General features: G+C 41.0%; 1 protein-coding gene across 1 annotated transcript in view; it reads right to left on the bottom strand.

Moving 5' to 3' along the window:
* Positions 1–14,731, bottom strand: part of KCND2 (potassium voltage-gated channel subfamily D member 2) — a 262,929-nt gene extending 248,198 nt beyond the window's left edge. Inside the window, exons 1-2 of the mRNA XM_071733721.1 lie at positions 14,377–14,731; positions 12,055–13,228 (exon numbers count right to left, since the gene is read on the bottom strand). Coding sequence (XP_071589822.1) covers positions 12,055–13,169 — 1,115 coding nt within the window. The 5' untranslated portion in view covers positions 13,170–13,228; positions 14,377–14,731. The remainder of the gene's footprint in view (positions 1–12,054; positions 13,229–14,376) is intronic.
* Positions 14,732–16,206: the final 1,475 nt, after the last annotated feature.

Raw genomic sequence — 16,206 nt, 5'->3', positions numbered from 1 at the left:
TAAAGAACTTCCTCACCAGAGAGATTGGTATGATTTTCAGAGAAGTGAACAAAGTTCAGAAGACGGATGAGAAAAACATAAACACAGAAGCAGTTTTGACCATACTCCTCTCTTGTGGCCCTCAAGTTGCTGCAGTGCTCCAGTCCGGAGGCAGCTTTCAAGAAAATGGTAGCTTTTAAATTGAATGAAATATGAAAATGAATACTGCACTGAGAAAAGTGACCCCACGGAAATTTATTTTAGTGTGCTTCTAAGATTTTCAGTCTGCTTCAGAGCTATGCATTGGCAATGCCTAAATGCAGTCGAGAGCTCTGACACCACCTGGAAGACACCAGAATAATGGCATGGGGGAAGGAGCCTGACAATTCTCCATCAGGACACTTTAAAAATGGATAGTGGGGAAATAGCTAATAAGATCAACATGTGAATCAGTCTAGGTTTCCCATTCAGAAGAAAAGGAATAGTTTACAACCTTTTGAAGCTAAGGTTTTCAAGCTCTCCATATCTTAATTCAAATGCATTCCTATTTGAAGCCATTACTTCTTTCCTGTGGAAAATTACAGTGGTTACTTACAGGTTTCTTCCAGTTTCCTAGAGGTTTCTTTTAAACCAGCAGAAACATTAAACCTCTTTTTTTTTTTTTCAAATTTAAATTGAGTTTTTTTGTGTTGTACGTAAAATGCTAAAAAAATGACAAAAGCACTGAAGTGGCCTTGAGGGTTACAATACACAAGAATATTTTAAGTTTAAATGTAGCAGACATGTTGCCTTTTTGATAAAGTGGGAATTGTCATCAAATCCCAAGCACGTACACTGCAGTCTTTGAAAGGAAGATGTTATGGGCCTTTCAGAGTTATATAACTGGGAACAAGAAGACCAGACCAAACCAGTTAGAAATGGAGGTTGGGATTTATCTCATCCATTTCACTTGGTATTTAAAATATTTAAGTCTCTGCTAATCATAATAAATCTCGTTTATACTCAGTGCAGAGGAATGAGCATCTCCAGATGCCTGCTTCTCTTCATTACCTCCTAAATAAGACAAGGATGACTAGTTCAGAAGGATTTAACTTTCAGAGGAGTAAGTTAAGGTTTATAAATACTTCCCAGAGATGGTAAGCAACTGGCAGTGAAAGAAGTTTGAATTCCACCTCCAGATTCTTCTATAATAATTCCATTGTATGTCTTGACTTTCTCCTTCAAAAAAAGGATGCCCTACTTGTCTCCTTTAAAAGAGTTGTATGTCCTGATTGTTCCCTATAAAAAAGTACACACCTAACATACAGCGTATAAATTCTACAGCTATATTCTTGAAAGGCTTATTTAAGGAAACACTCCTGCTGGATTTGGATTTGTTTGCTTTGAAAACAAAGGAACTCCTGACTATAGATACTGAGATGGAAAATAGGTATCTGAAAGTATACTAAAAGTAGAAGATACTCCACTAACACTAAAGAGATTAACTAATTTGTTTTCAGCCTTTTGATATGAGTATCTTTCAAATCCACTCATGTAGATCCAAATCCATAGTCCAAATAATTGTCCTGTCCAGTATTCACATCACCTAGCACTCTTCCATCCAATTATTTGTTTGCCAGGATGTGGCAAACAGTGCACACTAAATGTGGTGGCTACATGGACAAACAGGGAAAGCTCACATACCCTTTGTAAAAGTGTCACAAAACCCACAGCCTCTTTCCTACTGCATAGCCAAATACACTGTAAATCCACTCTGTGGATCACTGCCTGCCAGACATTGTGCTGTACTCATGGTGTGAAGAGGGCTTGGGGCACAATGGCCAGAAGGCATTTGCACCCAAAGGGATTTGCACAATTCACTCACTCTTTTCTGTCTGCTCCTAAAAAGCTGAAATAAAACTGGTTCCTATCTCCCCTTTCCACAACCAGGTTTTAATCTTACATGTGTGCACTGCTGCATGTGCCAGACACAACCAGTCAGTATCATCTGTGGTCTGCAGCTGTGTCTGGCCCCTGAGGATGAGAGAGGCTGCCACGGCTCTGCCGGTATGGCGAGAGGCTGAACCATGCATGATCAGCTACATCACTTCTCCCATGAGTGATTGAATGCATTAAGTTTCAAAATTTTGAGCCCTGGAAGGGAAAGAAACTGTAGGTTAAATGAATGATAATGGTTGCAGTCTTTCAGCAGCTACCATTTCTGCAACAATCTGACTGATGCAGGGTGAAGGCATAGAGGTGCCAGAAGTAACATATGGTCCAAGCATATGCATCAAGGTTTTTCTGTAAGGAGCTTCTTTTATATTTACCTCCAAAAATCGGCACATTATGACATGGATTAACATCATATAGGTTGATTACTATGTTCACATGCAAATCCAATAAAATTTGAGTTTCCTTTTCACTTGGACTGTGACAAATACTGACCTTGTCAAACCATTAAGCCAGCCCGACACTCTATATGCCTGCAGGGAATCTTCAATTTGTACTCTAAAGTTTTCTATTTATGTGTCAAAAACATATACTAACTAAATTCTCAAACTCTGTAGAGTTTAAAATGGGAATACTCACAGGTTAATTTTACATAATTACTTGTTAAATAAACTGAAAAAATAGATGTACTTATATCATAAGTAGCTCTAATTATATGTATGAGGATAGGTGTATGTAATTGTTGTCCATAGTCCTTGATATCCATAACTCAGCATGGATTTGATCAATTGATGTAAACAAGTGTATCAATAACAAAAGTCAACCAAAAAAGCTTAGGAAAGCTATAAATTTTCAGTTCTCTAAGTGACACAAGATACCATGGTATTTAAATTACTAAGTTGCTGTTAAAAAGAGTTCTTACTAAAGTTTTTTGGTACTGCTGTGCTTTGAATAGAAAGGCCACAATTCTTAACCTGCTATTTACCAACAATAAAATGCTTCAGATATCATAAAACAAGAAAGTATGTACCTTCTTCACAGTCAGATTCAGGAAACACCTTCAACCTCTTTGCTCTTCATTCCTCTGTAGGAAGCAGGAGAGTTTGGGGACCAGCATGTTGCAGCTGTAATCCACCGTGTCAAAGAGCATCAATTTTGTTCCTAAGCAACCCTGCACAGTGCAGTAGTTGCTGTCCATAGCTGATAAGGATGCTCAGGGAACTGTTAACTGGCTGCAAGTGGGAGAGATGAAAGTTGCACAAACTGAAAGTAAGGCCACTAACACAGGAATAAAATTCCTCTTTTGGGTTATAAAAAAGGGAGGGAGGTGAACAGTAACAATGAAGTTAAGGATCCTACGCACTTTACATATGCTCTCATACAGAAAACTCTTTTGGTTCATCTTATGGGAAAAAAACCATGAGTTAGGATGCAGCAGACACTTTCAGACTGTGAGCTATTACACCATGTTAGATTACATCTCTTGCAACCTCACAGTCTGACTCTCAGCCATTTACAAGGAATATCTGAAGGGCCAAACTTGAAGGTGATAACTCAAAAGACCCTTCCCTGTGTATCAGCCACAATATTTTCAGAATCTGCCAGTACACTGCAAAAAACCCAAAAAAACCAAAAAACCAAAAAAACCAAAAAAACCAAAATGCCTCTGGATAAAAATTTGAAGAAAGTTGGGATTTCGTCTCAAAATATTTAAAAAAAAAAAATAATTAATCAAAACATATTAATATAATACCATAAAATTACATCATTATACATACTTCTGTGGAGTTTCCCAAACATTTTTTAACCAAGCTGATTTGAAAGTGGGGTGGAATGTACTTACTTTATTTTAATTTACCAAAGAACTCAGACTAGTTAAATAAATTTGTAGAATTCTATATTGTCTATTACACCGTAACAAGTTCTATCTATCTAAGGAAACTGAGTAATAATCAATAATCAAAGAGACAAATACACTTATGCAGATACAGATTTTATGACTGTAAAATGAAAATTTGAAAAAAAATACAAGCATTCTTAATAATGCATACTGATTTTTTATAAGACGCTTTAGTACAAGTGGTAGTTAATACAAAGCTAAGCTAGACACCATCTAGTCAAAGAGTCAACTCAAAAATTACAAGTATCCTTGAAGATAAAGAACTGTGGTACATAATGCTTACCTCAACAAAATAATTTTTTGAACAAAGAACTGGTAAAAATCATGGATATCTGTTTTAAAGTTGTTTCATTTAGGTACACATATTAAAGTAGAAATCAACTAGAAGATCTATACACCGTGCTCATACTACTGCAAAGAAAAGGCAAATGCAGTCGAAGTGTTTCTCAAACCTCTTGTTTAAGCCTATAAACAATATACATTAAAAAAGCAAATACAGATAAAATAAAAATCTTTGCCAGCACACCAGAGGAGGATGAATTTTTTGTGGTCAGAATCAAGAGCTATGATTTACCTTTTCTTACCATATATCAGCATCTTAACAGATTTACTGTATGTAAGCTGAATAAGAGACCTACAGAATTAATAAATCCTCAGGTTGGTTGTGTCTTTGAAAAAATGGGATCTCCTTCCTGACACTCTTTTACGATTTTGCAGTCTGTTTTAAAAACATTTTAATTAATTTAATAATTAAATGCCTGCATGTCATAACTAACATTTCTTACACACTTTTTTTCATGCTGACCTGTTGGTATGAAAAACAGAGAGATAAAATTAAGATCAAAACCTATTTTCCCCTTAGGTTCCTTCCAGTCTCTTCAGTGTCTCTTCTGAAAGAGTATTACAGACTCTGTCAGCCATGTTGTTTGGGTTTTGGGTTTTTTTTTCTTTATCTTGAATTACTTATTCCTCTTTCCTAAGAATACCACACACACAACACTCTATCTCCTTCTAAAGCATAATGTGAAGACATGGCACGTTGCATTTTAAGAAGACCTGATTCCTTTTAGGATCCATTTGATTCTGACAGGGGTAAGACATATTCAGAGTCTCAGTACAATACTTATCTTCGTAGCTATTCTAGACTATGCTTTCTAAAGTGACGAGGTACCTGCTTGCTTTCAACTGTTCTCCTTTGTATTTCTAAGGCACCTAAGCCTCTTTCGAGAATTCAAGCTGGGTGTCTATCTCCACCTCCAGGTACCTAAATGCCTTTAAAAATCTTCCTTGCAAGGTTAGGCTCCTATAATCTAATAAAATCCGATTTCTGTGTCTGTAAGACTTGGCTTCACCATTAAGCCAACCATATCAAAGAAACAAGTAACATGGGGGAAACTGAAAAAACAGATATGAAATGCAAAACAGTGCTTCTGAATACTTTGGCAATACGCTGCAAAATCTGAGTTTGTTTGTATTAGTAACATTTTTGCAAGTTTTCAGGCAACCTCCCATTTTCTGTAACAGTGTGGAACCAAGCCCTAATTAAGTACATTTACATAGTGGCTCTTAAGGCTTGGAGACCTGCAGACAAGCAGGGAACTGTGCAGTAAGTAGAATGGAAGAAAGAAAACTGCTTTCTAGATGCACATATGCTATCACTTATATGAATAATACCTTTGTATCTTTAATATTTACAAAGATAGCAGTCTTCTAATGTTTTGTTAGCTTTTGTAAATGCACTTAGCAGCTAGTAGCAGGAACCTGGAACTGATGACTCGGTACATTAAGATACGCTTTCTAATAATGCACCAGGTGTGTCCACACTGGAGTGAGAATAGTACAGTCTCATTTGAATTATAACAGAACTGAATCTTAGATAATTTGTTTTTAATGAAGATAAAATATTCTGAGACTGATTTATTGGTGACCTTCATATGTGCTCATGTTTAAATCTTAGCCTTCATACTCCAGATACCTGAGTAAATATTTGTATCCAGTATTTTTCCATGGAACACTTACAGCTGTTGCACATCAAGTGCTCTAGTCAAAAGCAGTATTTTGTATTTCATCTCAATTCACATTTATTTAAGTCTATGCTGGGGAAATAATGCAAATTTCTTTGTATACTTTAATGAAAAAGATTTGCTTTGTCAAAACAAACCTCACAACTTTTTTACTTAACAAGGGGATTACATAACATGACCACAAGCACAGGGAAAGTCGTACGCTTCTGCAAAAAAATGCTTAAGAAGTAATGGTAGAATTCAGGCTACTAATTGTGATAGGGGTCAAAGTACAAGCATGGTAACTATTATTTTTCTGGGAAATGTAGCACAGAACTATCAATGCAAAGCAATGCCCATGAATTTAAAAACCCTTCTTCCACTGCACAAGTAATGCAGGAAAAAGATGGTTTAGAGATCACATCTTGAACAAAAAAAAAATCTGCGCTCCCGTCTATTGCCCAGTAAGTGATAAGTACAGAAATACTCAGAATCTTTTCAATCACTCCATCAATTCTGTTGTCAGCATTATCATGAAACATTATGAAGCTGAATCCAACCCCTGTTTCTGTATTTCTAAGTTATATTTCCTCTTTTGAACAATCAGTCCACTTAACCTCTGCTGAACCAGATAACTCTCTCACCTGTTTACCATGGTGCAAATTATGAACATTATAGGGCACTATAATGAAATAAAAATCAAGTAATAGGAGTAGTTCATTAAACTTTCTTTCAAATATCTGAAAACTTAATTGTCACCCTGCAGCTGCAAGATATCCTCAACCTATTCCGCATAATAACTTTATTTCTGCAGTATTTATAAGTTACCATGTTCAGAAATACAGTTTTCTTTCCCGGACTTTTTTTTTTTTTTTTTTTTTTTTTTTTTTTTGCACAGTAGCACTATTTCTAGTACTGTATTCACAGACTTATATGGCTTTTTCATTGAAAATTACTCTTCCTAGAGAGAGGCCAAATGATGCTGAGCCAAGTACAGATTGTCATCACTCAGTTTGAACTTCTTGGGCTTGATCACCTAAGGATTTTAATAAAATCAAAATATTCACTGAGGACTGGCTAAATGAGAGGCTTGTAGATCAGACACTAATCATAACTACTCTCTGACTCGATTTGTTCTCCTGCACTAAGTCAGCACATTTCTTTGCTATATCCTGGCCCACACCAATCTCACTGTACTTATTCTTGACTCACAATACAACAAGGAAGCAAAATTCCATCTGTTTCCACCAAAGGTGCAAATAAATGAGGTTCTGAACAGAAAGATCTTTTAGTTAAGCAACACCTTCATGCTCTTCATGACTGAGTAAAGAAATTCATGACAAAGAAAAATGCACAAAGTAAGCAACTCCTGTTCCTCTAAGAGCTCTTCGGAATTTTTTTAACAGGAGAGCTGGTCCCTAGTGCAACTAAATAAGAATATATGCAAGAATATTATAAATAAGAACCCCTGTTCTCTGTCAAGCCAACAACAGCCTAATACAGTTTGAGTAATCTTTTTATTAGAGAACAAATATTTTTTTTACTGCCATCAAAATGACCCTTACTTTTCAGTATTTCAAATTCTCCCTGGAGCCCTTTTTGAATATCTAATAAAGTGCTTTGAAGGTGATTACACTGCACTTTGTCCCTCCTCTGTTATATAGTATTCTAGCTATTGAGGCTAAACACCTCTGCTGTGAAGAGAAAATAGATCAAGACATCAAATGCATTTGTAAATACTAAATTCACTAGGCTGTATAGAATACAAAAATAGAAAAATGATATTTCAAACAGGGCTGAAAATATCAAACACCAAAAGAATGAATTAGACAATATGTACATATGAGACACAGAAGTAATATTGCAATTTTGCTAATCGTTACTTCTGGAAATATTCTTACAACGAATACCACAAACTTTTAAATGACATATTTCACAAAAAAACCAAAACAAAACAAAAAAACCCCACAGTTCTAATGTGCTCTCTTATTTAACTGTTTTAATTTTTTTAAATACAAGCTCTGATGACAAAAATGATTTCAAACAAGTGCACAGACACCATAAGAAAATAAAGGCACTCAAAAGGCTTAGAAAAGGAAAATTAGAAAAAAAAGGTAATATGTGTGGCATTTCAGAAAGGAAAAAGAAAAAAGAAAAAAAAAAACCGAAAAGTACTGATGTTGTGGAAATTTTATGATGCTTGTAAGGAAAAGATCTATCAAACAAAGGTCAGGAGAAAAGGGCCTGTTATAAGGAAAGTTCAGGTCAAAAGAATGACAAAATGATGATGAATGAAAGATTTGATCTAGTTTTGAAGGACAAAGTAGGAGCAAAATTATAGCCAAAAGAGTCTTAATACAAATTATAAACTTGTCCTCAAAATGGAAAGGTGCCAAGTCAGAAGCTAAATCCCCAAATAGGAAAACTGTGGAAAGTAGTAGTTTGAAAGAAGAGTGAAGCAAATAAATAGGTGGAATATACCCATAAGGATGCAGTCAGAATGGAAAAGGAGTGAAGAAGGGGAAGAGCAGAATGTGCAGGAAAATTAAGTCCATTGCCCTATTCCTTTGTTCACTGTTTGAGGCTTTCTGTTGTCACATCCAGTCACCTGTTCGATTATGAAGTCTTTGGGGCATTTTATATATCTTAGATGGGATTCCTCATGCATTAAGGTCTATAGTAACAAATAATGAAAATAAATATTGCTTAATATTTTCTGGAAGATACACCTCTAGTCTATACAACTGAAGCATATAAATGGTTTTGTGTTTAGGCTTCTCTTTATAAACTGTTGTGATCATCAGCAAAAGTATTGTATGATTTGACAAAGTCACCCGGTGTAAAGCCTGTAAGTATAGGAGTTTAATATAGCAGTTTGGTTTGCTTTAGAAGTAGTCCCAGAAGAGCACTGTGCTCCTTATTTAAAGTATCATGCATTTATAAAAGATAAATTACACCGTAGCTCTGCCTGAGTTAGGAACAAACATTACCCTCAGCCCAAAACATTACCAACTATTCTAGCTTATTTGCTGATTACTGACAGCACAGAAGAAAAGTTATTAATTTATGAAGTTCTAAGGTGACAGCAGAAAGTGACAAAATTGTGCCATTATAGGTGTAGACCTCCACAAACCCCCATGTAAGCCTGTCAGACCCAATTCAATTGATCTGATCTTTTTTCTCCGCCAGGTTTTACACTAACCTTTTTCTTGAACTTTATGTCCCTAATTTCTATGTTTTTCATTGTTATCTTGAATCTCCATAAACTGCTTTGTGGTGTTTTCCAATTTTATGTTCTCGTACCTTCTTTCCCTTTGTCCCTACTTTATATTTTTGTTTATGCTATGATTAATACTGATAAAACAATAATTTGAAATTTTAAATCAGACAACTCAATTTTTGGCAGAATTCCTGCTGTTGTTTTAGAGCCATCTATCCTCTATCTCTCTTTCAGCCTTTATCTCTATCTTGCTCCCTCTTTCTCGGTCTCTCTTTCTCTCTTCCTTTCACCCCTTTCTTTCATTTTTTTCACATAATATCTCTATGTACAACTATGTGCTACTTGATTTAAGCACTCAAGAACAATTATTAGCTGGGATATCCTTGGAGGCTAAAATGTAGTAACATTTGAAGTCACTGTGCTCTGCAGAGGAAAATGTAATCTATGTTTTTTAAAGATACTTTAATTGCTCAGCAATCATGCAGAACTGAGAAATATAGTTCTGCTTCCAAGACAATTAAGTCCCCAAATTGCAAAGGCCACTTACTCAATACCCTTGCTATCTAGCAAAATATGAGAACGACACCAAGCTTTACAATCTCAACTTATTGGTAATCTATTAGTTTTCATGTATTTTTATAATACTTCACATAAGCAGCTGTGTGCAACTCTCATTGAAGACATAAAGACTCCATCCAGCTTTGTGGATAAAATAAATTGTTCACATAGAGTCCATTTATATAGCCCTGATTCAGCTAACACTAGAATTAAAAATGAAAGAGAGTTCTGTATTAGGAAAGGGACAAGAAGATTTAGCATAGAGCAAAGGTAGCAGTACTAATTACAATCAGCTTTCACTGACCCTTGCTGCTTTTCCTTGTAATTTTCCTCTCATTTTGTGTAATTATTCCATCAGCTAAAAAGAGTTCAAAGTTTTTATTACGTTAATTCTATTTAAACTATTTGTATATGCTTAACATTTAAATATAACCTTTATATGGGTCTCATGATGTTATTAAAAGGGCATCATTTAACTAATGCATTGCTTAAAGTTTTCCCAGAAATCTGTGGTGTCTGTCATATCTGAACTTATTATCACATCTAAACTTCTGAGAATGAAACTCTCGGTCTCTGTACAACCTGCTCAAAACTTTCTCTGGGCAAACTACTTCAAAAGAATATAAATATATTCTCTTTAACCCTTTTTTTCCTCTCAGGACCTAAACATTGTGTTTCTGTGTACTTGAAACTAGGCTCTCCAGCTTTATTCAAAGAGTTTCTTAATGATGTTTAAATCTCATCAGTGCTTTTGAAGAATCTATTCAGAATAATGCCTCAAAACATGGAGCTATGGAATACTGGGGCTTTTTTAATGAAAGAAACAAAAATGTCATAACAATGCCGAAGAGATACCACTCGTGTCATAATCAAGTGCAAACGACATAAAACTCAAGATAAGTCGATGTTCAGTACCATGGACAGGTCCTGCCCACACTGCCCAGAACCACGACCACAACTTGCTCAAAAAACACCTTTTTCTTCCAGAAAACACAAACCAGCTCCTGCTCTTCTGTAATATGACGGTACAATCTAAATATTTGTAAATTCTTAAGAACTAATTGTTTTAAAATCATCACAGTTCTAATTAAAAATACATGTCAAAAAGTATCAGCATCAAGAAGGAAACACAGGACTATGGAACTAGTTAGCATGTATAACTTGTTCATTTTTCTAACTTGTCCCTTCAGTTTGTCACTACCAGAAGAAAATGAAAACCAAAAAAACCCAGGAACTTAAAAAGCAGATTAAAATTCCCAAAGCTCTTGTCACTCCTTTTTAGCATAACTTGCCCCTAAAAGTAGTATGAAATATTTACAATGCACTATATTTATCTTCATTTGGTACATCACACTGAAGATAAAAGCCTTGTGCAAAAAAATGGTGGCTTAAAAAAAAGTTCCTTTATTTTTTTCAATATTTTGTATGTGTTTCCCAACTAAATTACAATTGCACATAATAAATCAATGTTTTTATAATACTTTAATAATGCACTTTCATTTTGTTATATTTAAAAGTTAGACATGCTTCATAAATCTCAAAAGTCCCAACAAGATGTGGCAACATGCTTGACTAAAAAAATTATGGGCTTTGTCTTCATGAAACTCACCCCTTTCCACTAAACTGCATTGGAGTCTAATGTCAGCAATGTCACTTTTTAACTCCTAATTCTCTGGAAGGATTTATATTGCCTTCAGAACAATGTTTTAAAACTTATGCTTGATCAGCTGCCATGTGTCTCACATGTCCTCAGCTCATTTTCCGGAATTGGTCATCAGTCAGTGTAGCTTGACACTTGTCATTTACAAGTTAGAGGTCTGTGAAAACCAAAGCATCTTAAATAAACCAGGAATATCTTTTGTGAGGATTAAGATACCTGTAACTTGTTTACTTACATGAGAACAAATAACGTGTAATACTGAACCCAATATCTATGTCTACACCAAAACATCACTCCAAATAACATGGCGGATCCACGTACTTTCATCATGATCAAATTAAAAGAACCCAGTTGGGTTCGCCTTGTGATTATCACTACTTTAGCAACTCTGTAGCAAGTACTGTCAGCAAACACATTACCTTACTAAAAATCCACTGGTAAATCACAGATATTAATAAAATATACCGGTTTCACTGTCTAAAACCAAGCAAAGTGTTACAGAAAATTGAAAAAAACACTAACAGTTCTAAGATTTTGGTTTGGTTTGGTTTGGTTTGCTTTGTTGTTTGTTTCTTCAGTTTATCTGCAGTTTTGAGATCTGGGTTTTTTAACTTCAGCAGAACTTTTAACTCACTTGCACATATAAAACAGTTAGAGAGAAGTGATGACTTGTATTCATGAAGTTCCGTATCAAAAACTTACCCTTGCGATTTTTGTTGTAAGATTTTTTTAAAACCATTTTCCATTTGTGCCAATACACTTGTTGAAATGTTGGCTGTAACCAAACACCAGCTGCACTTACCCCAGTGTTGTCATGGTGACAATGGTGTACCAGAAGGCTGCAGGGATGCTGGTGAACTTGCTGGCTGATGAACCTTTCTCTGCATAGTACATGACTGTAGCAAAGATGATGATGGCCATAGTGAGCGAGAAGAGAAGGAAGCCTAACTCCGAGGCACAACTTTTAAGTGTGTAGCCCAGGATGCGCAGCCCCTGTGAGTGGCGGGAGAATTTAAAGATCCTGAAGACACGAAAGACTCGTAATGTCACAAAAGCCCCACTGACATCCTCATTATCTGTCATCACCAGGCCAATGTAATATGGCATGATTGCAACCACATCAATGATGCTCATGACACTGCGCACAAATTTGTAGCGACTAGGGGCCGCCAGCAGACGTAGAAGATATTCAACTGTGAAGATCATGACACAGGCAGTATCCAGACAGAAAAAAGCCACAGCATAGCGCTCCCCACAGGGCAGTTCTTTGATGCGACCCGGGCTTACCCCACAGGGCACTGTCTCCACCACATTGGCAATAACAGAGACGGCAATGAAGAAACCAGTGACATAGTAGAAGACCAGAGCCAGTGTACTGGTGTGTGGGTTTTCAAAAGCCCGCCACATCCTCTGCCGAGCTGTCATGGAGGGCAGGGCGTTCTCAGCTGCGGAATCCTGATCGGCATCATCCTGCAGGCGCTCGGCATTCTCGCGCCGGCGATCCTTGTATTCCTCATAACAGCAGTCGCCAATAATCTCAGGGATGATGCCAAAGAAGGCCAGCTCCTCATCGTAAGCCGAGATGCATTCCTGGCGGGGATAATGAAGCTTCCCAGTACGGTAGAAGTTGAGAATGTGGCGGAAAATGTCAGGGTCCCGATCAAAAAAGTACTGCTGTGTCTCGGGATGGTAGAAGAAGTCCCGCTCTGAACTGCCCAACAGAGTGTCGGGGTAGCGCTCTAAGGTGTCCAGCCACGTCTGGAACTGGATGCCACTCACATTCAGTACAATCAGAGAGTCCTGGCTTCTCTTCCTCTCCTGTCGTGGAGCAGCTGGCATAGGACCTGTGGCCACTGGCATCCATCCTATCGCTGCTGCCCTGGCAAAGGGTAACCAAGCTGCTACTCCTGCTGCCATGGTCTCAAACACCCACTACAGCTAAGGAAGTCAAACTAGGTACAGGTCTGGTCCAGCCACTAAAACAGAGAGGGAAAAGAAAGATACAAATGCTCACACATTTTCGAGGCAACAGAATATCTGAGCATTGTTGTGATTTTCAGTATTAGCCGTAAACCTTTTTGCTTCCTTTCTGTTTCCTCCCCATTTTCACCCCGGAATATCCTTTCCAGGGGTTGGTTAGCCAGTTAGGGCAACAAATCAGGGCACTTGGAAATCAATGTATTCAAAGCAGCTACTCTGGAAGCTAAATCCTTTGGATATCAAGGTCCATACGAGGCCCCTGGAAGGAAGCAAAGGTGTACAAAGCGCTACCCGCAGAAGCCGGCTAGCAGCTCTGGTGCAGCGGTGCAGCCACCTGGAAGGAGATCTTCTTCCACGCGCGATGCAGCCGGTCCCCCCGCCCCTCCTCTGCTCCGCTTCTCTCCCCGCCCGCTGCCGGAGCCGGGCTGAGGCCGCCGCGAAGCCCTTCCCGGGCGGGCTAAAGCGGGGCCGCCCGGAGCCGCCACCCTCTCGCCGTGCGGGGCGGAAGGGATGGGCCGGGTGGGCCACCGCCACCTCCCCAGCCGCAGCCCTGGAGCAGCGGCGGGACGAATCCTCTCCCTGACCTTGGTCGCCGCCCTGGGGACTCCTCCTGACCCCGGCTCAGAGCCGGGGGAGCCGGCGGGGCAGGGGGAGGAGCTCCGGGCGGCAGCATTAAACTTTAAGGCAAGTTTTCCGTGTAGGAAATGCGTTGAAGGGCAGAGGGGCGCCGGGGAAGGGGCGTCAGGAGGAGGGAGCGCCCGAGGGAAAGGAAGCGAGCGGAGGGGAGTCTCCCCGGGACGGGGTGTCGGGGCACGGGTAGAGGCTGATCGGGACCGAGGAGAGCGGGGCCGAGCAGAGCCGCGGTAGCTCTGGCGGAGGTAGAAGCGGAGGCTTTGGAGGCACCCACCCGCAGAAGGTGGGATGAATGGGGCAACCCTGGGACCGTCTGGCGAAGGGCGAAGCTGGTAGAGCGTAGGGGTGAAGCGGGTCAGGGGCTCCCCGGTGGCGGCCGCGGGGCAGAGCCGCGGAGATCCGTGGAGTCTCGGCAGTGGATCATCCCCTCCATCCCGCCTCCCTCTTCTAGCCCCTTCCCCTCGGCTCTGCACTCCCACCCCTACGGACGTGCCCAGCCTGCGGCACCTACCTGGGAAAGTCTGGCGAGAGCGCTCAGTTGCATAGAGACTTTTGGAAATACGGGCTCTGCCTCTAGATCTCCGCGCCCCGCCGGGAACGGCGGGGAAGTAGTTGCTCCTGAGAAAGCTTGATCGCATCCAAAGGGACATCGATAATAAGGCTTTCCCCCACCCCCACCCCCTCCGCCACCGCCGAGCGCCAAGCAACAAGTTCAAGGGGTGGGTGGGGGGAAAAACAACGTAATCGCGCCTGGCAACTCGGCGGAGCACGTCCTTTCGGGGCGCGGATCGGATCCTGCGGCGCGGAGCTGCTGTCAGGCGCGGCTGCGGCCGCTGCCCCTGCCCCTGCCGCGGGGCTGCCGCGGGCTGCGGGCGGCGGCGGCGAGGCCCTGGCGCGGCCGGGGGCGGGGGGGGGGCTTCCCGCTGCCTCCCCCGCGGCGGGCGGGACACACCGCCCTGCCGCCGCCCGCGGGCAAGGGGCGCAGGGGCGGGCAGCGGCGGAGCGCGGCGCGGGGCGGGCGCGGAGGGCATCGCTCCGCGGGCAGAACAAAGGGGCTGCGGGAGGCTGCGGCGGCAGGGCGAGCGGGGATCGCCTGTATGTGTGCGTATCTGTCTGTATGTGTGTGTCTGTGTGTGCGTGTGTGTCTGTGCGTGCCGGTCCGTGTGTCTGTGTGTGCGTGTGTCTCCGCGGAGCCGGGATCGCCCGGTCCAACCCCTCCGCCGGCAGCGCAGCACAGCCCCGCCGGAGTTAGCGGTGTTTCGGGTAGGGATCGGGCGGCAGAGATGGCTTAGGTGAGGTATCCAGGGGATTCCTCGGGAGCGCTGGCTCCTTTCAAGGGAAGGGGCACGACTGGCTGAACGAAGTGTGGGGGGGATGAAATGAAATGCTTGGGGGCGAAGTGCGGCGCTGCTCCTCACAACCCGCCCCGAGACACTCCGGACTCCTCGCTGCAATATCCATATGGCTCTTACCAGCTTTCGGAAAGGCGAGAGCCGGGACGGCTATGGGAGCCTTTTCCTCCTCCTCTCCTTCCCGCTCCCGTGCAAAGCCGCCCCCTTTTCCCGTCGCTAGATGGCGTGTGGATGACGGGAAGCGCGCTGCCCGCCGGGGGTCTCCGCGGCCGCAGCCCCCGCCCCGTTGCATCCGCCACCAGGGCCTCACCCCGGCGGCTGCGGGCGGGCTAGGGACCCGCTGCAGCTTCGGGGAAGCGGTCACGGAACTCCTCGATCTCTGCCAACCGAGATGGTCGATCCCACAGATACAAGGGATCTAGATCTGTATTTTTTTAATTAGGATTCTGAAAATACTGGCTGTCTTCTTCGCAGAGCTCTTGTCAAGGTATCAGAAGGTATCCCGCCTTCTAATTGACACTTGTTTTGGTTTAGTAATAGAAGGTTTCCAAAGGAATCGTGAATAGATTCCTTCATACTTGAAAATATAAATTTTCCACAAGATAACCTGTGTTAGGCATATCCCAAAGAAACCCAAAATAATAAACCAAGTATATTCTGAAGCTTCTCAATAGAGTCTTCAATATTTTTATATTACTCCCAACTTCAGTAAACACCAACTTCCATTTAAGTTGCCATGAAAAAGATGAACATCAGTAGTGGTGCCTCTAATCTTTTGATATAAGAAATACTTGAAAGCATGGTGAGAAAAGGTTTAAAAATGTTTGAATGTGATTCTTAGCTTATGAAAACTTGTGATGATGATGATGGATCACATATACCAAATAATGTGAAATGAAATACCACATAAAGGAAAGGATACTTTCTGCAGTTATATCAAAGTTGTTTGTTGCTTTGGGTGTTTTTATGGGTCAAATGTTCGGGCCATT

Source organism: Heliangelus exortis, chromosome 1 (assembly GCF_036169615.1).
Source record: "Heliangelus exortis chromosome 1, bHelExo1.hap1, whole genome shotgun sequence".
Lineage (NCBI taxonomy): Eukaryota > Metazoa > Chordata > Aves > Apodiformes > Trochilidae > Heliangelus > Heliangelus exortis.
This window is presented reverse-complemented; position numbering and strand designations above follow the sequence as displayed.